The 27,247-nt window shown below is 46.7% G+C and overlaps 1 protein-coding gene across 1 annotated transcript in view; it reads right to left on the reverse strand.

The window, feature by feature from the left end:
• Positions 1-322: 322 nt before the first annotated feature.
• Positions 323-27,247, reverse strand: part of CHMP4B (charged multivesicular body protein 4B) — a 47,088-nt gene continuing 20,163 nt past the window's right edge. Inside the window, exons 2-5 of the mRNA XM_060123969.1 lie at positions 5,438-5,615; positions 3,604-3,718; positions 2,423-2,549; positions 323-1,192 (exon numbers count right to left, since the gene is read on the reverse strand). Of these exons, the coding sequence (XP_059979952.1) occupies positions 1,128-1,192; positions 2,423-2,549; positions 3,604-3,718; positions 5,438-5,615 (485 nt within the window). The 3' untranslated portion in view covers positions 323-1,127. The remainder of the gene's footprint in view (positions 1,193-2,422; positions 2,550-3,603; positions 3,719-5,437; positions 5,616-27,247) is intronic.

Consider the following 27,247-nt stretch of genomic DNA (forward strand, 5'->3'; position numbering starts at 1 on the left):
ACAGGTGGAGGGTCTGTTGTCCTGCTGGCATTGCCCACGGATGCTGACGGAGAACTAGGGAAGACCCTGGAGCCACACAAGAACAAACTCACTCCTGAACTGTGCCCAGAGGGTCCCCAAGCAAGGTGAAGGTCACAGATCCATGGCTTCTGGAACCTAAACACATTTCTAGTAAGACACGCTCTGCTCTTGGTTCAAATTGTTGATACACATCATGCTCAAGTCTTCCATGTTTCTACAGACGCCACTGGATACGACGCTGGCCTGGAAAGGGCCAACTCCCAAAGCAAACGACAGAATGATTAAACACAATGGCAAAGTATGAAAATTAATCGAGATATTTAATAGATGGTGCAAACCATAACTTCATCTGAATATAAATGTATGCACATGTTTCCAATGAGTTATCTCTCAGTTATCACAAACAGCAACAAGGACCTTAGAGCTATGTTAGAAAAATGTATAGCTGGAATTTAACTCTAACAATCTCACACGCTCTCAAAAGAACACCATCCATTTCAAATCAGTGTCACAAACTCCAAAAAGACCAGGCGAGTGGGAGAGAGGAGTGGGCCAGGGTGGGAAACACAGGGGCCAGTACACACATGATGGACAGAAATACAGCTCTTGAGGGAATGAAAATCAGATACATTATTACAACCAAGGACGAGGAAAAGCCTATGGCTTTAAAAAAATGATTCTTCTGCCAGTACCATACGAGTCTTACAAAGAGATGTGCGACAAGTCAGCTGACATAAAAGGACAGAGGCTACATTTTCAGATCATTTCAACTGCAAACGGTCGACCCTTTCCATTGAGGTTCATCAGTGGAGTTAGCGTAGTCCAGAAGCTCAATGTTGGATTTGCAAATACAATTTATTTTACAGAAATTCAACATTATAAACAGCAGGCATCTCCCAGCCCCCCACCCCCCTCCCCCCAACCCGTACCGCTGGGTGCAGACCATGCTATGCAGAGTGAGCAGTGATGCAGCCCTACTGCTTTGGAGGGAGATTCGAGAGCGATGGAACCTGCCTGCACCACGGCCTGCCTGCCCCACACACGCACACGCCTGCCCGCCTCGCAGGCCACCAGAGTCTGTCTGGGCCCAGCCCGCGCTGGACCAGTTACATGGATCCAGCCCAGTTCTCCAATTCCTTCATGTCATCATCTTCCTCTTCCTTCTTCTTGGCTGTGTGAAGAGAGGAAAAGCTGTTTAGTTTAGGAAGGCTGGCTGCAGTGTTCGCCACACACTCTGGCTGGATGCCAGGGCTGCGCTACATGTTGTCTACAAAACAGCCCCGCCCCTGCAGCCAGCCTCATCTCCAGGCTATCAACAGACTGCTTCTCTGTGCCTAAAAGCTGCAACATACAACTCCAGATAACCAGGCACACTTTCCCCAGCACCTCCCCTCCCCCCACACCAGAGCCAGACAAAGCGGGGAGGACTCTACACTGAGAGTCCATCAGGCTCCATACATGGCCTCAGCCCCAGAGCATGCAAGGTGGGGGCGAGAGGGAAGAACCCTGGAAGAGCTCTAATCCCGGCCCGCCACCCCCTTCCACCTCAAGGGCTTAAGCCACCTCTATACGCTGCCGGCAGCTTGCTGGACGGCCTCCGGACCCCCTCTGCCCACACCCCACCCCGGGCAGCTGACTCGACTAGAGGGGCCACTTCCCCTTGATCTGTGGGAGAGTGAGGTGACACAGCCTGGTCACACCCCGCTCCCTGGCCTCTCTCTCCATGCCAAATCAAGCAGCTTCACCTTTTCTAGAAGTTCTGTGTGGAAAACTTCTACCCAAGGGTGAAACAGTGCGGGGCGGCGGGAGGCGTGGGCAAGGAAGAAGGAAGTGAAGGTTTTATAGAACCAGGTTTCTAAAAAAGCCAAAGCTGTTTCCTTCCTACCGTGGCAACCTCTGAGGCCCCGGCTTTTACAGGTGTGCACAGCACAGGATACTAGACGGGGAGCAAGAGCTGTCAAACTCTCCCCTTGTTTGGTGGCACAGGGAAAGTAATTCTACAATAATGGTTCTCAACTGGCTGTGACCCGCCCCACCCCCCAACATCTGGCAAACTCCGGTGACATTTTTGGTTGTCAAAACCTGGGGAGGGGGATGCTACTGGCATCTAGTGGGTGGAGGCCATGGGTGCTGCTAGAGATCCACAGAGCACAGGACAGGGCCCCCTCCCAGTCCCCACCCGAAGAATGGTCTGGCTATGTCAACAGTGCCAAGGTGAAGAAACTCTGCTCTACAGAGAAACTAGGAAAGAGCAGGTGACACTGTCTTTAGGGCTGTCACAACAGATCCTATCTGGTTCTCAACTCTGGGCAACTCAGGACCCCAACTGAAGACAAGCAACCACAAGACTACCCACCACGTGGGTCATGGGTATGTCATGACTGTGGCTAAAAGTACTCACTGGGTTTTGATGGTAGGGATATAGAAGGAACATTTGGTAGAGGGACTGTTTCCGGTCCACTGATTTCCAGCAAATTCTTGTCTAGTTCCTCCTGTTCTAGTTCTTCTAATTCTGCCATGAGCTCATCCTGGTAAAAGCAAACACAAAAATGAGAGACAACCTTGGAATCCCAGCCCCTCCAGTGGTACCTCTTAGCTGATGGCTCAGGGGATGGCTCATTTTTTAAAAGCCCCACAGCCCCTCTGAGAAGGTCAGAGGGGAGATGAACTCCAGGTCCACACTCTGTGACTCAAACATCCTAAACATACTTCTACTGGTGAACGTAACACACCATGAGCTATTATTGCTGTCTACGTCTGGGGCCCCTGCACCAGGCTGTGAGCATCCTGAGGAAAGGGACTGTATTTTATCATTCCCATTTCCTTATCTCAGAACTGGGCGCACTGAGTGAATGTTCAGGAATGTCTGCTGAATTGAAACGAACTTGACTAGTCCATCAAACTCCAGTCTGAAAACATGAAAAGCCTGGTGCTGGGAGCCAAGGGTAAGAGCCACAGGCTGTTTCCTCAGCTATACAGTGGGAATCAGCACAAAGAATTAGGTTTGATGAAGAGAGCCTGACCTTCAGTGCACTCAAATCTAAGGCAGAATGAGGTACAGGGCCTGTAACTGTATTTTAAAAACCTAAGAGACCCAACGTTCTAATTGCCACAGCAGAAATTGGTAGGTGGCCAAGTTCCAGACGGATCCTTCAGGGGGGATCAGGTGTAAATGTTCCTTCCTTGGCTTCACCTTTATCTCACATCAGAGTTGTCTGAGGGCAAATCCTGTAAACTTCTCCAGGGCATGGTGACCTCAGCTGCCCCAGCTCTGAGCCCAGGACTCACCACGGAAAGGTGCAGGTAACTACCTGTTGAAACCAATATTGACCTGAAGTCTGCTGAGGGGTCCCAACAAAGGCTCCTTTACTCCACCTAAGCTCCCCAAACAGTGAAAGCAGCCCTCAAAACCCAGAATTAGGGAGGGTTAATACCATACCCTGTCTATGTTCAAGTCTCTGGAGGGACGAGAACTGGTGACTTCCAAACCACATATTCCCTGCCAGAGAGGCTTCAAGAGCACATCAGAGGCAGCCCAGGAATCATTTGTGAAACCTGTGTGATCTGCATGAAACCACTCACCTCGTCAAACTCTTCTCCAAACCCTACAGGCTTTGAAATAGCTGTTGAAATCTCTTCTGCAAGTTCCTGCTGGTCAGCAATGTCCTGCATTAACTCATCAACTTTATCGATGTCCCTTTAAATGAAACAGACAGATGTCACGTTGGACAGTCTGTGTAAAGAGGGCCTGTGAGGCAGAAGCAGAAGCCCCGCTCCCCGCAGTCTGCTGCCCAGCCCCAGCCCCACAATTACTCCCTCTGAGGAATTCCTTTTTTGTCTTTACTTTGTCTTCCTCCTCCTCTTTAAAATAGAGGATCACAGAACCAAGAAGATGGAAGCATCCTTAGACATCGCCTAGTCCAACACCCTAAGGAAATAAGGCTTGGTAAAGTTAGGTGCCATTGTCAGGGTCTCTCATGCAAGCTGGTAAACACGTTGGATGAGACCATGGGACTTGAACTCCTGGGCCAGTAGCTCTTCAAGCTCAAGGGTAACTCTGCACCGGGGGAGGTAAAATCACAATCATAAAACAGAGCCACGCCATTTGACAGGCCCTTCCCGTCTACACAGATCCACTCATGGCTCCTCTACTAGGCCCCAAAGGAAAAGCAAACAATGCAGAATTATTTTCTATAACACTGTCAATCATATAAACTTACAATTAATCAATATAATATACACATGTATACTTCAAGGCATGCACAGTATTCACTGAGACATGCTGTGCGCCAGGCATCTTGGAGAACATGGACACGAAGCAGACATGGACCTCACTCAGGAGGCTCAGTCCAGTGAACATCCCCTCAGACGATAGCTCAGTTATTTGAAGGCTACTTTTCCTGCAATCCCACACTTCTAGAACAGGGATCAGCAAACTTTTTCTGTAAAGGGCCAAACAGTAAATATTTTAGAATTTGTGGGCCATACGATCTGTCACAAAAATTCAACCCTGCCATGTGCCACAAAAGCAGCCACAGACAATATGTATTAATGGACACAACTGTGTTTCAATAGAATTTTATTTACAAAAACTGGCAGCAGGCCCACAGGCTGCATTTGGCCAGTCCCTGTTCTACAGCGCGGCTGAGTACCCAAAGGAAGCAAAAAAGTGCTCCAAGCACCCCCAAATATACAATGCCAAGTTCAAGCACTAAAACAAATGCAGAATTTTGTTCTGTTTGGGAGAGGCCCTCATCTGGAGCCTAGTGTTACCCTGGCCTTTAATTACAAATATAACAAGCTCGGTTATCTAGTTTCTTCGGCCACTGTATATGAGAAGTAGCCACATAAAGGAAGGAATGCTGAGGTCAAGAACACTGTCAACATGATAGCCAAAGCCCAAGAGCAAGGGGGGAGGCAGAAAATTCCATCAAAAACAGACCTAAGAAGAGAGGGAGTTAAAGTCCTCAAATGTACCACATTTTTCAGGACCCCTGACAGCATGAGGCGAAAGTCACGGGCATTGATTCTAATCCCAGTTCTATCCAAGTTTACACAAACCCAGGGCAAGTCACCTCCCCTCCCTGGGACAAACTTCCCCACCTTGATGATCAGAGGCTTGGGTGAGAGAAACTTCTAAGGACTTTTCCAGCTTGAAACTCTATATTCATCCCAATAACCCTGAATTACTCAGAAAACACTGTTTCATTCCATGAGATCTGCTTCCGAGGGCAGCAGGGCACATAATCCATTTTAAAAGGAGTTCCAAAAAAGAATGCAAATTAAAACAAACTCAGGTGCTTGAATGGCTAAGTCATGGGGTCTGCCCAAGGCCATGGCCCGGGATTGAGGCACTCCAGGGCCAGCACTGCCCTTCCACATGGGTGCCCCCCTCCACCAGTGGGTGGCCACGTACATGTTGTCGTGGGCAGCCTTCATGGCTTTGGCGGCATAGCCCATGTTCTTGAGCACCTCGGTGTTGGTGTTAGCATTCTCCAGGGCCTCTCGCTGGAACTCGATGGTTGACAGTGTGCCGTCGATCTGTGCCAGCTGCTTTTCATACCTCTTCTTGCGCTTCAGTGCCTGGAGGGCAGCTGCACAGGGGGAAGAAAACAGGGTTTCAGAGAGCCCAGATACAGGGCGGTGTCCTAGAGTTCACTGAGTCTTCTTCCTAACTGTGATGGGTGCACTTCAGCTTCTGCTTCCACTATAACAGAGGGCTAATAATCTCTCCTACACAAAAAGCACATTCAATTTTCTAAGGAAACTATACTAGGGACTTCCTTGGTGGCACAGTGGTTAAGAATCCACCTGCCAATGCAGGGGACATGGGTTCGATCCCTGGTCCAGGAAGATTCCACACGCCACAGAGCAACTAAGCCCACGCACCACAACTACTGAAGCCCATGTACTCTAGGGCCCACGTGCCGCAACTACTGAGCCCACATACTGTAGCTACTGAAGCCCACGTGCCTAGAGCCCATGCTCTGCAACGAGAAGCCACTACAATGAGAAGCCCGCGCACCGCAACAAAGAGTAGCCCCTGCTCGCCCCAACTGGAGAAAGCCCATGCGCAGCAACGAAGACCCAACGCAGCGAAAAGTAAATTGTAAAAAGCAGAAAATTATACAAAATTCACAGACTTCAAAACGGAGCCAGGCACATAAGCAACTGCACACACACAAATCAAAGCATGGAGGACACCCAGAAAAAGAATGTGCTTTGAAGTCAAATTGCCTTAGGTTCAAACCCCAGCTCTCAGACTTAGTGAGCTACTTAGCCTCCCTGATAGGTTCACTGTGAATGAGATAACATAACAGAAACACTTAGCACAACATTAAACATAGTGCACACCCAAAAAACCATCAGCTCTAATTATTATAAAGCAGCTTTTTTTTTAAGTCCTCAGAAGTCACTGCTAAGGTAAAGTATCTTTTTTTTTTAATTAATTAATTTTTATTTTTGGCTGTGTTGGGTCTTCGTTTCTGTGTGAGGGCTTTCTCCAGTTGCGGCAAGCGGGGGCCACTTTTCATTGCGGTGCGCGGGCCTCTCACTATCGTGGCCTCTCTTGTTGCGGAGCACAGGCTCCAGACGCGCAGGCTCAGTAGTTGTGGCTCACGGGCCTAGTTGCTCCGTGGCATGTGGGATCTTCCCAGACCAGGGCTCAAACCCATGTCCCCTGCATTGGCAGGCAGATTCTCAACAACTGCGCCACCAGGGAAGCCCAAAGCAGCTTTAAAGTATCATTTTATGTCAACTAAATTACAAAATAATAAATAACGACTATATTAAATACTGGATCATTTGGGGTTAAAATGCTATCTCACACACAGCCGGCCACTGTAAATTGTTATAATGTTTCTGAAAAGTAACACACAGCAACAGCCATAATATTGTTTCTGCCCTCTGCCCCAGTAATTTCTTTCTGGAAATGTATTCAACAAAAGCAAAAAGCCCCATGCCTGAAGATGATAACTATAGCGTTCCCTATCACAGAAAACAGCACAAGTGAAATAAAGACAGAACTCCCTGTCAGGGACTAATCTAGAGTCTGACCACTTGGTCAAATCAATGCCATCATCACTCTCAGCCTCCTGGTGTGTTAAGGCTATAGGAGACAATCTTGTTTTAAGGTTCAGTCAGGGCAAGCAATTTGATCAAGATGACTTGGTAGCAGAGCAAGGGCCAAACCACACCTTCCGACTCAAAACCCAGGCTTCCCTCCCCTTACTATTTTAGTTCCCCTCTTTACACTGAAAAGCATCTTTAGCACACATCTAGCTGGGCATCGAAGCCAGGAAGGAGGCTCTGCACAGAATCAAGCAGAAGGAATGGGCTGCCGGCACCTGCCTTGGCCTGGACAGCACTAGCCTCACATACATATGTAGACACATATGTACCCATGCACTCGTGCCCCCCCAGCTCCATACCAAAGCCACCTCCTGCAGGCTGTAGGGAACAGTCAATCACCTCCCCAAGAGGGCTGTGGTTTCTCCATATGTCACCTGAATAGGTCCCGTACTCCTTCCACTAAAGCTCCCTGTTAGCCTAGGATAGCACCCTGAGAACCATTTGCCAAGGAAACAGGGCCTTGGCTTGCATGTAAGCAGTCCATAGTTCCTTTAAAAGCAGCAGACAAGGGCTTCCCTGGTGGTGCAGTGGTTAAGAATCCGCCTGCCCTGAATGCAGGGTACACGGGTTTGAGCCCTGGGCTGGGAAGATCCCACATGCCACAGAGCAACGAAGTCCGTGTGCCACAACTACTGAGCCTGCACTCTAGAGCCCACAAGCCACAACTACTGAAGCCCGCATGCCACAACTACTGAAGCCCGTGCGCCTAGAGCCCGTGCCCCGCAACAAGAGAAGCCACCGCAATGAGAAGCCCATGAAGCCCGTGCACCACAACGAAGAGTAGCCCCTGCTCACCACAACTTGAGAAAGCTCGCGTGCAGCAATGAAGACCTGATGCAGCCATAAATAAATAAAAATTTAAAAATAAAAGCAGCAGACAAAAACCACCAGGAAAATTCCTCCAGCCAAAGGATAAAGCAGGCTAAAGAAACACTGCTAAAAATCTGAAGAACAATGAAATGTGCCTCTAAAAGCTGAAAAGCCATTCAACCTGTTATCTCCCTCATTCTGGTATGAATGGCCAGATGGCCTATGACTTCAAAAAATCCAACCTGCAGTCACACCCAGGGGTCCCCAAGACCCTTTACTGAACATCTTCACCTTCTGCTAGTACTAAGCCATGCTTGCCAAGTAAGTACCTCACAACAGCAACCCTTTAAGGTAGAAATGACCACCCTTTTTAGCAGATGAGGAAACAGGTTCAGAGAGGTTCTGTAACTCAGGTTACCAGGTGGTAGGCAGCAGAGAGGGGATTAAGCCAGGTATGGAACTCCAAAGTCCATGGGCTGCCATACTAACTGTTATGCCTCCCAATGAATGAAAAAGACAGCACCCTGCCCTGGAGGCACCATCCAGTGCAGCAGGGAGCGTCCAGGGAACTGTGGGATCACAGAAGAGGGAGTACATATCCAATCATGTCATTCCTTTGCTTAAGAACCCGCAACAGCTCCTCTGCCCACAGGACAAAGCCTCCACGTGGTTTAATGTAGCCTGCAAGGCCCTGAGGGAGGCAAGGGACTGGGATTCTCGCCACAAGCCTGGTTCCGGGAGCCCCAGCACCAGTTCCGAATCCCTTTGCCATTGACCATCATGGCAGATGGAAGGCATCTGGGGAGAGTCCTGGTATACAAATGCTCAGGGCCTGGGGCTGCTTCCTCCTGGCTTCGCGGATACTGTGTTGCTTTTCCACAGAAACCAACTTAGACACACCCTAATCAACAAGTGATTCTCAAGCCTTCTGAGGCCCATGTCCCACATGTACCCCTTTCCCAGGTCTTCCTCAGCCTCCCCCATCACTCACAGCATAGCCCAGCCTCTAACAACTTGTTCACCAGTCAAGATTCAATAGGTGTTATGAGCGCCGGCTGCATGATAAGCAAGCAGGGCGGCTGCTGCAGTCCTGCCCGCCTCCTCATTCAATCCTCCCGCATGGTCCAAGGGCACAGATCCCAGATCCACACCAACAAGACTGGGGATCAGAAAGGTGGAGTGGGGACTTCCCTGGTGGCACAGTGGTTAAGAATCCGCCTGCCAATGCAGAGGACACAGGTTCGAGCCCTGGTCTGGGAAGATCCCACATGCCGCAGAGCAACTAAACCCGTGTGCCACAACTACTAAGCCTGCGCTCTAGAGCCCGAGAGCCACAACTAACTGAGCCCACGCGCTGCAACTCCTGAAGTCCATGCGCCTAGAGCCCATGCTCCGCAACAAGAGGAGCCACTGCAATGAGAAGTCTGCATACTGCAACGAAGAGTAGCCCCCGCTCGCCACAACTAGAGAAAGCCCTCGAGCAGCAACCAAGACCCAACTCAGTCAAAAGTAAATACATAAAATAAATAAATTAAAAAAAAAAAAGAAAAGAAAGGTGGAGTGGCTCATTCTGCTGTTATGAGAGGAGGGGAAGGCTCAACCACTAGTCTGTATAAACCCCCAGGCCTCTGCTCTTCCCACACGGGCTCGGGATGATGGCAAGTGACACTGGGACAGTTCTCAAGAACAAACAACAAGATGACATTTGCCTTGCTTCTCAGTGTCCTGAATGTAGTGATTTTATACAGTTAGTTATGTTCTGATTTTTAAAACCATTCCTTGCCTGTTAACATCATAGGTTTAGAACAGCTTTAACTTTTGCTCGAATACATTTTCAATTGGCAGTGACTCCTTGCATGGCAATCTGGCATTTCTCTGCTCTACACCCCACTGCTAAAATCCCCCAAGCAATAAATTATCTGGAAACAAACACCCAAACATACCAGGGAGGTAAGCAAGAGTCCCCCATGAATGAAATAATGTTTATATTATTCATCTTTACAAACCATCACCAGCACAATGACTGGTACACAGCAAGTGCTTAATATATATTAAACTGAATCTCCAATTTCACCTGTTTTTTTAAGTTTTTCATATACTCTGCAGGGTCCCTCATGTGGGGTACACCCATATTTTACCTCCTGTGTACCTCTTACTCAATGGAGAAAAGATAACATGTCATTGAAACACTGGCTAAAACAGTCACTGGGCAGCATTCTTTCCATGCATTTGTCCTGGTCCATAAAACAGGAACTTTTGTCGGATCCCGGCAGCAGCTGCAGCGGCTCTTGTAAAAAAAAAAAAAAAAAAAAAAAAAAAAAAAAAACAGGAACTTTTGCAAGGGCCCACCCTTCCCCCTGTATCCTCGCCACGAGGTGTGCCCTGTCTGAGGGGGGGAAAAGTCCTGAGTGAACAGCCTGGCCCTCTAGGTCTCCCCTTCCTGCCTGCAGGGTTCACACGGTCTCTTCCCCTCCTCGCAATGAACTCTCCAGGACGGCTTCTGGCAGAGACAGTCCATTTGTTTACCCCAATCTAAATCCTGTGTGTATTTTTCAGCTAGTTGAGAACCCCAAAGTGAAAGGGTAAGTGATTCGTTTCCCCCTTTCCATACATGGTTCATGAGTAGAGTAACCTTGAAATTTGACATGGGGTCAGCCTTTGGGCTGCGAAAATATGTGTAAACATAAATATTCAGAGCACTTGAACCACCCCGTATCTTACAAACATGTGGCACACTGGTGAAGTATAACTTAGGGCAAGCTAAATGAGTAAAAATGCCTCTCTTCCTGCAGACCGTTCCACTTCAAGTAAAACAGCCTCCATCCCAATCTTATTGCTGACCACAAAAATTTGCTTCTACATATAGCCAAAGCCAAAAGGGCCAGACCCAATGTTTTTCATAAATATGTGCTAGCTCTTAGTATCTTGCCTTGTACTTCTCTAAATTCCTCATGGTTGGTTTAAAAAAACAAGTACTTAGTTCTCAATACAAGGTTTTAAAAAAATGTAATCATGTGAGGTGATGCATGTTAACTGAATGTATTTTGATAATCATTTCACAATATATACATACATTAAATCATTACACTATATACCTAAAAATAATATAATGTTATATGTCAATTATATCTCAATAAAACTGGTGGGGGGGGAATGGAAAAAAAATAAAAACAAGTACTGGGTTAACAAGGAGTTCATCTAAACCAAATATTCAAAGAAGGTGCTCAAATAAATCCCTTTTCTGCCAAAGAACCCCGCCCCCCACCCCGCCCCCCCCCTCCCCGCCCCCGCCTAATCATTAATAAACACAATGCTTTAACAACTGAAATCTACCCCAGGCCAAAAGAAGTTTAAAAGGTTGCTTTTAGATGGAAAAAAAATAGTCCTTGGAATCTCCATATTTAATTATGCCTTTGCTGGTTCCAAGAGAGTAATTACAGCAGCAATTACAGAATCTAATAACCAGCTTTATTGGCTCTGAAAGATGAAGCAAAAACAACTCCAACCATGTTGAAATAAACATTGGTCTCCAGACAGTTGCTTCATTAGAAATTCTAAACAGCTATTTGAAGAAAAAATACAGAAGAGATACCCTAAGAAGCAGAGAGACCAGTGGAAAAGACATTCACCCAGGATCAGAAACTCCTTCTGCAAGGCATCTGTTAGTGACTGGTACAGAAACCATTTTCAAAGAATGCATCAGTTCGGTACAACTAGGTAGGACATTCCTTTTTCCTCGGCAAAGGCAGACTTAAGACTTATCTTTTTAGAGTTGCTGAGGAGGGCAAGTTTGCCTGCCCTGATCTGGGGGCATTCAGAATAGAGGCCATTAGCCCAGGGCATCTCAACAGATGCTAAGATCTCATAACTGTACACTAATGACTAATACACTGAGATTCAGGCATTGGGGAGAAGGAGGGTCCAGTAATATCCTCTCACTGAATGAATGATGATGTCTAGAGTCCTTTCAAAGACTCAAGATTCTACATCTGAATTCATGCAGCAGAAGGTCCAAGGGCTGGGAGACGAGGAGAGCGCTGGTTCTTTCCCACTCTCAGCATGAACTACATAGAAAACACAAACACACTCCAGGGGATACCTACCCACAAATGCAACGCTAAGTGAGAATTCGGAAGAACCTTCAGTGGCTTGGTCACAGCAGAGCTACTGGCAGGCAGGGAGCCGGTGAAGCTGAGGGAGCCCTGCTTTGCCCACCTCCAGCAATCAGTCAGATGCTCCTTGCTCACTGTGACCATGAATAAACCTCAGATGTTCAGTGTACCCTCAGCCAGGAGAAGCACACCTGGCCCTCAAGCCACTAGTCACTTTGCTGGGGTCACCTGTCATTTGCCCTGTGTATGGGCAAGAAAAGACCTAAAGTCAAAACTACAAAGTTCACCACCAATGTCAAAGAAACCCATCCTCCTGCAGGGACGGTTATCAGTAAGCATCCCTGCACCACATGGCACTGGATGTCCTGCCAAACCCTGACCAAATGAGAGTTACAATCTTGGCATCAAAGGCAGAGGGGGCTTGAAGGATTCTCGGAGATCCCAAAGTCCAACCCATCTCATTAGAAACAGAGAAAAAATGATGCCCAGAAAAGGTGACACGGCCTGCAAGGATCCCACAGTGAGTTAGAGGAAGAATCAGGACTAGAACCCAGGTCTGCAGCCCAGGGCTCTTTCTACCACCTCAACTCTGTTACCTCCAAATTAAGTCGCTATAAATAAATCAGCAGCTCCCCTGGCATAAGGAAAACAGTGTCCTAATGCTCTTTCATCCAATCATAAACTCTGCCTTTTGCAAACCCCATTTAAAAGCTCATGCTGGGACTTCCCTGGTGGCGCAGTGGTTGAGAGTCCGCCTGCCGATGCAGGGGACACGGGTTCGCGCCCCGGTCTGGGAGGATCCCACATGCCATGGAGCGGCTAGGCCCGTGAGCCATGGCCGCTGAGCCTGCGCGTCCGGAGCCAGTGCTCCACAACGGGAGAGGCCACAACAGTGAGAGGCCCGCGTACTGCAAAAAAAAAAAAAGAATCCGCCTGCCAATGCAGGGAACACGGTTTCAATCCCTGGTCCGGGAAGATCCCACATGCCGCGGAGCAACTAAGCCTGTGCACCACAACTACTGAGCCTTCGCTCTAGAGCCCGCGAGCCACAACTACTGAAGCCCACGTGCCTAGAGTCCCTGCTCTGCAAAAAGAGAAGCCACCACGATTAGAAGCCGCAACAAAGAGTAGCCCCGGCTCGCCGCAACTAGAGAAAGCCCGCGCGCAGCAATGAAGACCCAACGCAGCCAAAAGTAAATTAAAATAAAATAAAATAAAAGCTCATGCTAACACATCGAAGAACCGGAAAGCTACCTGATATGCTCTCCTAAGTCCCCATTTAGAAGAAAAACGAACGGAAAAGAGGTGCTGGTCTGTCTGGTTCCAGAGGACTCTCCCCAGAATGGGTGCTGCTGACCCTGCCTGTAGTTTCAGAAGGCGGGGGCAGGACTGGGCTCTCATTTCTCTACCTTGTATAAAGGTGCTAGGAACCTACAGAAAGGTCTCCAAAACCAAAATGCCCAAAGTCGATTTTGTGTTCATCGTCACTCAGTGTCCCAGGCTCACCTGTGGAAAAGAGGGTCTCATCCTGCCAAAGCCTTAGAATGCTGTCCCTGACACTGCTGTGTTTATTCCCCCACAGCTGGAGAGTTCAGGCTAGAGGTGCAGACAGCATTTTTCAGAGCAGCCTCCTTCTCTGTGTTGTATCTCCCAGTTCCCCTGATTTGCTCTCCATGGCCTGGAGCTAATACACTCCATTTAGCAATGATAAAATAAGTACTTGTGTATGACCAGGAAAGCAGAGCCTGAAACCCTGGCTGACTTCATCAGCAAACACACAGGGAGTATAGTACTCCCTGCGAGGGAAAATTCGAGAGAGAAAGAAAAAAGCCACTTAACTGTTTAACATGGACAGAGATGAAAGAAATAAGCCCCACTCAATTAACAATCTAACAAACTGCTTCAAAATCATTTAAACAGCAAACAGAAAGTATGTTCTGTAAAGAAAGGTAAAGGCAAGATAAGACACAGTCAAATAAGCTTAGGAAATGCGGGTCACATCAAATTACAATGGTCATTTACGGAGTCCAGTTGTCCAGCTGTGAGTTTCAGCTGCACTATCAAGTAAAGCCTAAGCAAATTACTTAACCTCACTAATCCTCATGTAATAATAAAACCCACCTCATAGTTATTGTGAGGATTAAAACGAGACATGTATGTGAAGCTCCTGGCCCTGGGCCAGACATGCACACGTGTTCAGTTCATGTTGGTCACTGGTATTACTACCTACAGGACTTCTCAGAGCCTATTTCAGTAGAAGAAGAACCAATACCACTACGAGTCCCTGTGCCACCACCCCCCAAAAAAACAGCTTGGGAAAAAACCATTTAATACCACCTTGATTATGTACCCAACACAAGCTCCATCAACCTCTGTCCTGGTTGACTTGTACCAGCACTGGGGCACAGAGAAAAGAGCACAGGGCTTGGTGTCAGAATCCTGGCCCTGGGTCACACTGGCCTGGGGTGAATTATTTCACCTCTTCATCAAATGGAAAATGGGAGTGATATAGCTGCCCCAAGGACAGGTGAGAAAGATAATCGCTGAAAATACTCAATAAACATGAGCATTTTCCTTTTCTGCCTCTCTCTTTCCTTGCCCGTGTCTGACATTCTCTCTGAGGAGCTCTGTATCTTCCTGTCCCTCCCCCAGCCCAGCGTGTCCCTCCAAGAAACAGTATACAGCTGAGGCACAGTGGAGAGAAATATGTAACAGCAGCTAACACCTATGGGGGGCTTCTTGGATGCCAGGCACCATGGCTTGTGCTTTATGTGCTCACTGGTCCCCCCCCAAAATCCTACCCTATGTGGTAGGTACTGTAGTGTCCCATCTCAAGATGGGGAAATTGAGGTTCAAAGAGTTTATCGCCTGCCCAGGTCATACAGTTAAGCAGTGGCAAGCATGGGATCAGTGCCAGGCTGCCTCTCTGTAAAGGGCATGTTCTTACTCCACGAAGGAACGTCTACCCTGTACCAGCTGGCCTGCTTCTGCCTGAGTCTGGGGATCTGAGAGCCTCTGTGCTTCCCCGCCCAACAGATTCTACAAGCCAGCAGTCTAGCACCAAAGGCATCCAAGGGGCAGCTCAGTCTGCCCAGAAACTCTCAACTAATCGATAATCCATGAGGGTAGGCAGTAAAAGCCTCTAACAACAACAACAAAATTCTAGTGGATTTTAAATTGGTTAGATGTACACGTGACAAAATCCAACCATTTAATCAAGCCCTCTGCATTTGGGATGACAATTCTACATAGTTACGGAGTTTGTAGGGAGGCTTTTGTCTTTGTTTTAAAGAATAAATGTCTTCTTTCCTTGTGCTTGCCCTATCTCTTCCCTAGAACACAAGCTTCTTAAGGTTCTCAGGAGCCGAACAGCACTGAGATAGGGAAGGGGGGGGGCATTCCAGAAAGTCCAACGTTGCCCTGTCATTTCTTCTGAGGCCAGTGGGCTGGGCCCTCTGTCCTCTCTCCCCGTAATGGCCTCCAGATCTTTTCCAAGACCTAAAATGACCTCCCCTCTGTATTCTAGAAGACCCAGAGACCACAGCTATAAGAACTTGGTAAGGTTTCTCAAACTCCTGTCACTTGTCCACTCTTTTTTTCCTGTGTTAACCTTGACTGGAATGCCTAGAACTCTAAAACCAAAGGGTCCAGGGCTTGTTTAAGGGACAGCGAGTCTGGGACCTCCTCTGGGACTACATTTGGAGAGAGGTGGCAGTGACCCAGAGTAAACAGCAGATGATTCCAGAGTGGGCCAGTGGGAGTGGTCTGGGCCATGAGGAGGAAAAGAAAATGGCCAAGGGGAGCAGGCTCTCCCAGGGGAATAGTGCAAAGGCCTGTGTGGCTGCATCCTCTTGTCCCCGAAAGGACAGATGATGGCTTCCCACGGCTCTGCTGCAGCTGGGTTCAATTTGGGCAGGAAGAGGAGGTGTTCCACTTCCTAGAAACAGCAGGCATCCAGGAAGTACCTCCTTGTGATAAGGGTAACTCGAGGCCAGGCTGGGGAACTAGGATCCCAGGAAGGAAAGTGATCTGCCCTTGGTTTTTTTGTGTGTGTGTGTGTGTGGCACGCGGGCCTCTCCCGCTGCGCGCGCAGGCTCAGCAGCCATGGCTCATGGGCCCAGCCACTCCGCGGCACGCGGGATCCTCCCGGACCAGGGCACGAACCCGCGTCCCCTGCATGGGCAGGCGGACTCCCAACCACTGTGCCACCAGGGAAGCCCCTGCCCTTGGTTTTTAAGGGCCACAGTCAGATAGCCTATGTTCTGGGATCTAAGGCAAGGTTCTTTCCTGTATGGCAACCAAGTCACAGAATTTCGTTTAAACAGCTATCAGAGGCTAAAATTGCGCACCCCTACAGTCCACAGATTTGTCTTAGTTGTCCCATGTCTTAATGCATAAATTTGATTTGAATGCACATTTCACACAAAAATCCAGATTTGGGGCTTCCTTTTGAAAATGCAGATTTTCCGGCAACACTGAGCCCACACTGCTGTCTGGCAACAATCGAGTGGAGCTAAGTAGCAGCAGTGCTTTTTGAAGGGGCACATACTCTCCAATTCACCTCCGCACCCACCACTGCCCACCACCTTACACCTGACCACCCCGCAACATCTTAGTTCTGGAGAACAACCTCTTGCCTTCAGGCAGTTAAGGTCATGCCCAATTTAAAGACAGGCAATGGAAGCCCCAAACGTTCAAGAACTTGCTCAAGGTCACATGGTTAGAGGTAATGGCCAAGGAAGAATCGAAGCCAGGTGCCCTGCCCCTGGACAATGCTCCTTCCACTACTCCTAGGGAGACCTCTGACTAGACAGAACCTGCAACCCAGGTCCTGTGCTCCTGGATTCGGCTTCTAGATCTAACTCTGCCAAGACCAAATTACATCATTTAGCAAGGCCCCTCATTTCTGAGGACCTCAGACTCCTCATCAAGGATATTAGAAGAGTGGATCAGTTCCCTCCTGAGGTCCTCCTCCAGCTCTAACAATATGTGAAACTATACAGCTCTAAGGTTTCCTGTGATTGGTTGAAACAAACACAAAAGGTTGTTTCTGATTGACCCTGTGAGATCCTGAAAATGTAATTAACATCAATACATTTCCCGAGTCAAGTTTTTCCTGTCCAATGAAATTAGCAGTATCTCTTTTTCACAAACTGAGTTAGAAAAATCAGAGACCACTTCCAGCCTCTGAACTCTATTGCTCTAGCTGGGTGGAGGAAGTTAACACTCAGATCAAACATTAGCCACAAATATCAATCACAAATGTCATTCAGGGAGAAGAGGTAACTGCAGTTAGACTGCAGGCCCCGATGCCCTCATCCTCCATCTCTTTATAAGTTCTAGGACTGCTGACATCCTCTCTCGGAAATTCATCTCTTCTGCCAGCCTCTGGGGAGATACTCTTAGCCTGAGGTTCCCCAGCCCCTACAACGATTTCTTCTTGGCTTTTTTTCCCCCTAGATTCTTTCCCTCCTCTTCTCAATTCCTAATAGTTGCATGGAACTCAAATCTTGGCCCTGCGTTCTTTTTTCATATACTAACCTGAGCTGACACCTATTCAGAGCCTTGTATTTTATTCCTTCATATAATCCTCACAGTAAGGAATTAGTCTTTTTAGCCCATTTATGGATGAGGAGATTGGAGGCTGGAGAGATTAAGTAACTTGCTAAACTCTCAAAGCTTGTGAATAACTGGCAGACTCAAATCCACACTCCTGCTTCTAGCCAAGAAGAATGGTAGGGAATGATCTACCTCCCCACCTAAAAGAAATGAAACAATGGTTTTCAAGACACTGGACATCAGGCAAAAAAGGACAGTAATTCTGGGAGATGAGAAATAAACAAGGGGAGGCTTCCCTGTTGGCACAGTGGTAAAGAATCCGCCTGCCAATGCAGGGGACACGGGTTCGAGCCCTGGTCCGGAAAGATCCCACGTGCTGCGGAGCAACTAAGCCCGTGCGCCACAACTACTAAGCCTGTGCTCTAGAGCCCGCAAGCCACAACTCCTGAAGCCCGGGCACCTAGAACCCGTGCTCTACAACAAGAGAAGCCACTGCAATGAGAAGCCCGCACACTGCAACGAAGAGTAGCCCCCACTCACCACAACTAGAGAATGGCCGCGCAGCCAACTTCTTGGGGAAGACCCAACGCAGCCAAAAACAAACAAATAAATAAATTTATTTTTTTTAAAAAAGAGAGATAAACAAAGTGAGCCCTACAATTGCCCCAGTTTATTGCTTTGAGTTTCCAGACTTCAGTGCAAGGAGAGAAAACCCAGGCAGACCCTGGCAGACTTCCTGAGCTGATGAGATAAGAGTTGAAAGTCTGGGGAGACCAAAACTGCTAGAGTTCACAGGAGAGCATACCAGAGAGCAGAGAGCTGCAGAGAGAGAACAAACTCTAGAGATCTGCAGAGGGTCCCCCTCAAGTATTCAGTAGAATACTGAACAGTACGTGTGTATGAAGAAACTACCTGTGGCCAGGGAAAGAACCACTTGAAAGGATTAGAGAAAACAGTACCAGGTAGATGTTCACATGGGGCTAGATATAGTGCCTGCTCCTTAGCCATACTGGAAAAGTCATAATTCACAGGACTTTGGGTAGAGTATTCAGAAGGGTCTTGTCTCAACAGCAGGAAATAACTAGTCTTATACAAGATAAACATTGCTGTGGGCCCACCTAACAAATCTTAAAAGCAAGACCCAAAAGGACAAACTGTTACCAAGGAAACTATGCCCAAAGTTTGAGAATATTTATAGGAATACAGAAATATCCAACACCCAACAAGGTAAAATTTACAATATTTGATATTGAATCAACAGTTACCTACAAAGAAGCAGATGAACACTATCCGTAATGCAGAGAAAAATCAATCAATTGCAAGTAGCCTAGAACTAATACAGACGTCAGAGTTAGCAAAGACTAAAGTTAAGGAGACCTACAGAAGATATATTTTAAAAAAAGATTTAAATTGAGCTTCCAGACATTAAAATTATTGGATGGGATTAACAGCAGATTAGAACTGCAGAAGAAAAGATTTGTAAACTTGAAGACATAGCAATAGAAACTATCCAAAAATGAAACATAGAAAAAAATAATTTTATTTATTTATTTATTTATGGCTATGTTGGGTCTTCATTGCTGCTCATGGGCTTTCTCTAGTTGCGGAGAGTGGGGGCTACTCTTTATTGCAATGTGCGGGCTTCTCATTGCAGTGGCTTCTCTTGTTGCAGAGCATGGGCTCTAGGTGTGCAGGCTTCAGTAGTTGTGGCATGCTGGCTCAGTAGTTGTGGCTCGGGGGCTCTAGAGCTCAGGCTCAGTAGTTGTGGTGCACAGGCTAGTTGCTCTGCAGCACGTGGGATCTTCAGGGACCAGGGATCGAGCCCGTCCCCTGCATTGCCAGATGGATTCTTAACCACTGAGCCACCAGGGAAGTCCCGAAAAAAAAATAATTTTAAAAATGAAAAGAGCTCAGTGAGCTGTGGGATGGCTGCAAGCAGCCTCTGTAAGTATAACTGGAGTCCCCAAAGGAGAAGAGTAAATAAAAAAATATTTCAAGAAATAATGGCCAAAATGTTTCCAATTTGATAAAAACCAAAACCCCACAGATCCAAGAAGCTCAACAAACCCTGAGCATGAGAGAACTATACCAAAGCACATCATAATAAAACTGCTCAAGGGACTTCCTGGTCCTTCCTTCCTGAGCAACTAAGCCCGTGTGCCACAACTACTGAACCCGCATGCCCCAACTACTGAAGCCACTTGCCTGGAGCCTGTGCTCCACAACAAGAGAAGACACCACAATGAGAAGCCTGCACTCCGCAACGAAGAGGAGCTCCCGCTCGCCACAACTAGAGAAAGCCTGTGCACAGCAACAAAGACCCAACGCAGCCAAAAATACATAAATAAATTTATTTTTAAAAATAAAATAAAGTAAAAAGATCCAACTATATGGTGCCTACAAGGAATATACTTCAATTATAAAAACAAATAGGCTAAAACTAAAAGGATGGAAAAAGATATACCTTGGTTACACTACTCAAAAGAAATTCAAGTGGCTATATTAATTAATATATCAGACAAGCAAATAATATTTCCAGGGACAAAAAAGGTCATTTTATAATGATAAAGGATCCATTTATCAGGAGGATATAACAACTGTAAATGTTTATATACCTAATAAGAGTTTTAGAATACATGAAGCAAAAATGGATAGAACTGCCAGGAGAAATAGACAAATCCACAATCACAGTCAGATTTCAATACCCCTCTTCAACAACTGATAGACTGAGTAGACAGGAAATCAGTAAGGATGTTGAAGGCTTGAACAACATAAAATTAACAAACTTGACCTAATATTTGTAAAACACTCCACTACAAACAGCAGAATACTCATTCTGTTCATGTGTATAACAAAACATTTACCAAGATGGATCAAATTTTGGGCCATAATACAAGTCTCAATAAACTTAAAAGGATTTAAGTCACACAAAATATGTTGTCTGACTACAGTAAGATTAAATGAGAAATCATAAACAGAAGATCTTTGGAAAATCCCCAAGTATCTGGAAACTAAATAACATATTGCCAAATAACCCATGGGTCCAAAAAGAAATAAAACGAGAAATTACGAAGTATTTTGAACTGAATGAAAATGAAAACACAACATATCAAGATTTGTGGGATGCCATTAAAGCACAAAGGGAAAATTTTATAGCACTAAATGCCTATATTAGAAAAGAAGAAAGACTTCAAATCAGTGACTTCAGCTTCTACCTTAAGAAACCGGAAAAAGAAGAACAAATGAAAACCCAAAGAAAATAGAAGAAAGGGAATGAGGATCAAAGTGAAAATCAATAAAATAGAAAATAGATAGATGGTAACTACACTTATTATAGTGATCATTTATTGGGTCACCACTTATTGTGGTGATCATATATACACACCAATCAGTATGCTGTACACCTAAAACTAATACAATGTTATATGTCAATTATATCTCAATAAAAATTAAATAAATAAAATAGAAAACAGAAACAATAGAGGTCAATGAAACAAAAATCTGGCTCTTTGAGAAGATGAATAAAACTGAACTTCTAGCCAGACTGATCAGAAAAAAAAAAAAATTACTAGTATCAGGAATGATAGGTGTAACATCACTACAGATTCCACAGATGTTAAAAGGAAAAGAAGGGAATATTATTACAAACAACTTCATGCAAGTATTCTGACAACTTAGAATGACAAATACCTTGTACAACCCAAATCCATACCCCTTCTACTACATGAGGAATTACACTTTGCTCATGACACTTTGCTACAAAAGCAGGGACAAAAATGATACAGCCCCAAGGCTGAGGGCGCACACAAATCAGCAGACAGATGGACAACGTGATATGATGAGAGGTAAGCACAGGGAACTGTGGGCGCCCCAAAGAGGAGAACCTAACGTTTGGAGTTATCACACGTTTTAAAGAATGATAAGAGATAGCCAAGAGGGACCTATCCCCGGAGGGCAGGAGTGAATGAGGGAGGGAGGAAACAGAAAAGCCCAAGAGAGAAACGCAAGAACAAGCTTTATGTCTTGTTAATATCCCAGAGTTAGAGGGAAGCCAGTGAAAAATTTGAAGCAGGCCAGGAGTGTGATCAGATTTGCCCTTCACAAAGCCCCTGGCTGCTGTGGAGAAAAAGGACTGGCAACCCACTACAATAACCCAGAGGGTTTGGATTTAAGGGGCTGAACTAAGGCCACAGCAGAGGGTCTGACCAGGGGAGGATGAACTTGAGAGATACCAGGAGGGAAGACTCCATGGGCCTATATCACTTGTTTGAATGTACAGGGTAAGGAAATGGAGAAGTCAGGAATGACTTCCAGGCTCCCAGCAGGGGCAGTCAGGTGATTGAGATACCATTTCTCAGAGAAACTAGGGACTCTGGGGAGAGAAGATGAGGCAGGAAGGGAAAGACCATTCTCAGCAGGTCTTTCTGTGGAGATATAAACTTCAAAATTCAAAGTAGTGCCTGAAATTTTAATTAACCTTCTCTAAATCCATACGGCAAAGACAAAGAAGTTCAGGGACTTCTGGGTGGGTCAAATCTAAGTAATTTCTTACAAAACTGTAAAGAGCACAGGATTCAAAGGTGACCTGATTGCTACCATTTCTGCATGTGTGTCTGGAAAATATATAGGTATATGTCTGTAATTTGCAGAGACTATCTCTGGGCTTTTTAATTGGTTGCCTCATGAAGGGACACTGAATGGCTGGGGCAGAGGATGCACTTTAAAAATTATGTACCCTTTACATGACTATCTAATCAAAACAAACAAACAAAAGTAACTTAAATAAAACAGCCAATTTCTTCCCCATCCGCAGATATGAAAAGGCAGTTCTATTTAAAACAGCAAACATTTACTAAGAACAACTTAACAATGCCTGGCACTGCCACTGTGGTCTGGTACTGCAGTGGAGTGAAGGTACCAGGTCCAGGGCTTACTTGGGTTGACCAGGTTCTTGGCTGCAACAGACGGGAAGCAGAGCCTGCCCTTGGTTTCCTTTCCCAGGCTGGAATGAAATGTTTCTTTTCCAGCTGTCTTTTCTTCCTCTACTTCCAGCTGAATCCATGCCAACAAGAGCCCCCTTCTGCCTGAGCAACCATGACAGCACCCTGGCAACTTAGATGACAACAGAGGTCTGGGGGCTGGGGTCTTTAGTGGGGAGGTGGGGGGGGGAATGCCAGCAGAAAAACACTTTTCAGGGTTTCTCCAAAGTAAGAGAGAAAACCAAACCAGCCTCCTCTCCTTTTAGAATCAGAGACACATGAGAGGGTTATAAAGACAAACCACCTTCCTCATCCAAGTGGCAGCAAGGGATGGAGGGCAAGAGGAGCCACAGGAAGCTGGCGCCTTTCTGGAAAAAGACAATCTTGCCTTAGTCCACAAAAAATGTGGGCACAGAATCTCAGAGTCCTGGAACCCTATCGCATATCTCCATCTTCACACTGCCTGTAATTTAACTAGAATGTGAGCTCCTGGGGGATGGACTGTGTCTCTCTTTCTCAGCATCCTTGGTACACAGTAGGTGCTCAGTGAGGGATGGTTGGCTGGACAAACACACTCTTGGGGAATAAATCCAACCTTGTTTGTACAGAGAAGGAAACTAAGGCCCAGGGAGGTTCAGGCACACAGTAAGTGCTCAGTAAACCCCCGGTGAACCAAAGCCTGGTGGAGGGGTGGGCCTAGGACCAAAAACCAGGTCTCCAGTCCTTTTCCACAGGTCCTACTGGGGCTGGGAAAGAATGGATGAGCAGGAGCAATGAGCTCTACCAGGGACGAGGATAAAAGTGCAGGGGCAATTGTTTTCCTAAGGACCAACCCCCTCAAACTCCAAGCCTTTGCAAACAGACCCTGCCTCCCTGGCCATAGGGGTGGAGCAGGCTTGTGATGCAAGCTGGGCTGCAGAACAGCCCCTCCTCCATAAGTGATTGGTCTAGTCATGAGCACATGACCCAAGCAGCCAATCAGATTCCTCCTCCAAAATCTGCCAGGAGATTCCAGAGGAGAGAAATGGGGGTAGAAGGAGGTAGTGATTCTTTTATCCCCAGGATCCAAAGCTATAAGCCAGAGCAGCCTGTGGCCATGGCCCAGACTCACGGGAAGTCAGTCAGTAAATCAATAAATCAGCAGAAAGAGATCAGCTCCACCCTGCCCTTTCCCACAGTCATGGGTCAACAAGTCCCCCTTCACCTGCAACTAAAACCAAACTGGCCAATTCAGGAAATTAGGTAGAAGAGAAAAATAGCAGGGGAGAGAATCTGGAGCAGGGATTCTCAACCTGGGTTCCAGAATCCCTAACACGACATGCAACATTTCCTATGTACTGTATGTGTAGTTTTCTGAAGCACTTACTGGATTTTCAAAAGGATCCATGACCCCCAACGAGTTAAAAATGAGGGAGCTAGAGCAAAAGGAGACAGATATTCCCCAAGCCAGAACCTCCTGGATCTATCAGGAGTTCTTGATTGGTCCACCAAGTTCTGCAGGTCAACTTCCTTACTATTTCCATCTCCCAACCCGGCTGCCCCGAATTTCCTCCATGCCTTTACCACTGCAACAGCCTCTGCACAGATCTTACTGCCTCTAGAAAGATAACAACAGAATTGACATTTTCTTCTAGCTATCCTCTGCCCTCAGCAATTTTTTGTGTGTGTGTGTGAACTGGGTTACCCCAAGTTCTCAGTAGCGTAACCATACATCCTGGTTTTCCGGGACAGTTCCAGTTTATATCTGCTGTACCAGAGTAGATATGAGGAGATGCATACAAGGAAGGTTCTGAGGCTCTCAGAACAAATGGAAAGTGAAGCTGAAGTGCATCTCAAGAGGACAGGGCCATTTCCTCCCCTACATGCACCCTGCCAGCCACCTATGTCAGGGGGATAAGGTGGGAGTTTGGCTAAGGTCCTGTTTCCTGCCTCTTATTTCTACACTCATTCTCCCTGAGAAGCTAGGTGGTCAGCAATCCCCACCTCCTCTCCCGTAACCATTTGTCACCCCTCTCAATTCTGGCAGACCCGGATCAAGGCTGGAACATGAAAGGCAACTTCAGACTCTCCCTCCTTAAGGGCTCAAAAAGCCTCTCTACCCACACACAGATCATTGGCCTAAGCTGCAGCTTCTAGCTCCTCAGCACACCGAGAGAAGGCCCCTCCCAGCAGCTGGAGCAATGAGGATCCAAGAGCAAGAGGACTGTGTCCAGGGTAGGGTCCTGTGGGGTCAGCTGGGTGTGTGTTCTTGGGGGCAAGGGGACTGTGTTGGGTGCTTGCTCACTAGGCTGCGGACTGGGGTGTGTGAGCTGGGGAAAGGAGGGGGAAGGGAGTGTATGATGGGGTTAGGGGTTGCCCCCTCTGGTCCCTTCTCCACTTGTCACCAGTGGTTTTTCTTTTTTTTTGTTTTCTTTTAAATTTATTTATTTATTTTTTCACTGCTTTAGGTCTTCATTGCTGTGCACAGGCTTTTCTCTAGTTGCAGCGAGTGGAGACTACTCTTTGTTAAGGTGCGCGGGCTTCTCACTGCAGTGGCTTCTCTTGTTGCAGAGCACAGGCTCTAGGCGCATGGGCTTCAGCAGTTGTGGCTCGTGGGCTCTAGAGCGCAGGCTCAGTAATTGTGGTGCACGGGCTTAGTTGTTCCGCGGCATGTGGAATCTTCCCGGACCAGGGCTCGAGCCCATATCCCCTGCATTGGCAGGCAGATTCTTAACCACTGCGCCACCAGGGAAGTCCACGAGTGGTCTTTCTAAACACAGACTTTAACATTTCACTACCCTGCCAAGAAAACACTATACCGACTTTCATTCTCTGCAGCCTCATCAGGCTTCTAGTTCTCCCCAAATGCTCTTCTCATACTTCATCTGGCTACCTTCCACTGGTCTTGCAGGGCTGCCCAGGCAGTAGCTTCTTGATCACCCCACTCCCCCAGGCCAGGCTAGGACCCTTCCCCTGCACGCTCCTGCACAGGCCCCCACTGAAGTGCCCGAAAACTCTAACACTGTGCTGTAGCTGACATCCCCCTAGACAGCCCAGTGAACTTCCTGGGCACAGTCCCTGACATAGATGAGATATTCAAGCCCAAGTGTCATTTGAATGAATGAGGGGGAAGCGATGTCTACAGTCTGGTCAGTCACTCTGCCTCAGCCAGCGGTTTTCAAGGATCCCTGGGCTTAAGGAAAATGTTTTAGAGGTTCTTCAAACAACCAAACATTTTCTACCAAGCCAGAACGGTTTAAACTGCCCAAGGACCTGCCATCATTGCTTCTCCACAAGAGTTTATTTGAACCATGTCTAGCTGCTAAAAAAGTTCGAAAACTACCTCAATGGACTAAAAACCCCCAACAACAGCCTGAGATCCTGAAAACTTTGGGAGAGAGCTCTAATGAGATTTTTATCCTTGCCAGATCTCCACAGGTCTACCTCCAGGGTCAATGCGAGAGGAAAGAAGGAATTTGTTCCTGGCTCCAACCTCCTGAGAATATAATACAAAGAATGATAGCCTCTCTATTTCTGTTCTTTGCAAAGCTTCTGAACAGATGTGCTAATAATGGCTGAGAAGGCCCCTTCCTTATACCCCGCCCCCCGCACTCCAATACCTTTTATTATTTTGTGATTCAAGTCAAATATCACTGCAATTACCTTCTTGGGACTAGCCAAATTCTAATGCTGGAATGAAATTCATTTCTATCAACAACTGCTTCAAACAACTGGGCCACAATCAGGTAATCCTGAGGTACCATAATGTAGGAGTCAGGCAGACCTGGGTCCATATGCTGGCTCTATTGTTTACAATCTGGGTGAGCCTTAAGTTCCTCATTTATAAAATGGTTGGGACTTCCCGGGCAGTCCAGTGGTTAAGACTCCGAGGGTCCACTGCAGGGGGCGCAGGTGTGATCCCTGGCTGGGGAAGTAAGACCCTGCATGCCGCCTGGTGCGGCCAAAAATTTTTTTTAAATAATTAAATAAAATGGTAGTAAGACAATATCCTGGCATGAACTACCATGCCTATCACCTGAGAGAGGCTCAGCAAACATTAACTGAATCAGAATTTATATGAGGGAAAAAAAAAATCCCATTTCAGAAAGTACCATAACAGTCACTCCTAAAAGGCTTTTCCCAAGATTTATTAAGTGGCTGACCTTGGGCAAATCACTTAACCTCTCTGAGGCTCACAATTCGTATGTGTAAAATAACATCTGCATCTCACGGGGCAATAAGGCAGCACATGCAAGATACTTGTGTAGCACAATACATAATAGTGGATGCTCAATAAATCTTCATTCCTTTCCTCTTCAAACTGGACAGAGTAGAAACTGAGACTCAGAAAGCTAAGTAACTTCCCCAAGATTGCAATTAGAAAGTAATGGAGCCTGAATTCAAACCCAGTTTGTCTGACTCCAGAGCCCATATTATTACTCCTCCCATTTTACAGATGAGAACACACGCTCAGAGAGGACAAATAGCTTCTCTTAACGGCAGACAACAAAGTTAAGCACCTTTCTGCTCAATGGTTAATCCTGTCCCCCCAAAATTCAAAGAGTAAAAACAAATCAGGCACAACAATGTGAATGTACTTAACGCCACAAAATAGTACACTTACAAATGGTTTAAATGGGGACATCCCTGGTGGCA

Source organism: Lagenorhynchus albirostris, chromosome 15 (genome assembly GCF_949774975.1).
Source record: "Lagenorhynchus albirostris chromosome 15, mLagAlb1.1, whole genome shotgun sequence".
Taxonomy (NCBI): domain Eukaryota; kingdom Metazoa; phylum Chordata; class Mammalia; order Artiodactyla; family Delphinidae; genus Lagenorhynchus; species Lagenorhynchus albirostris.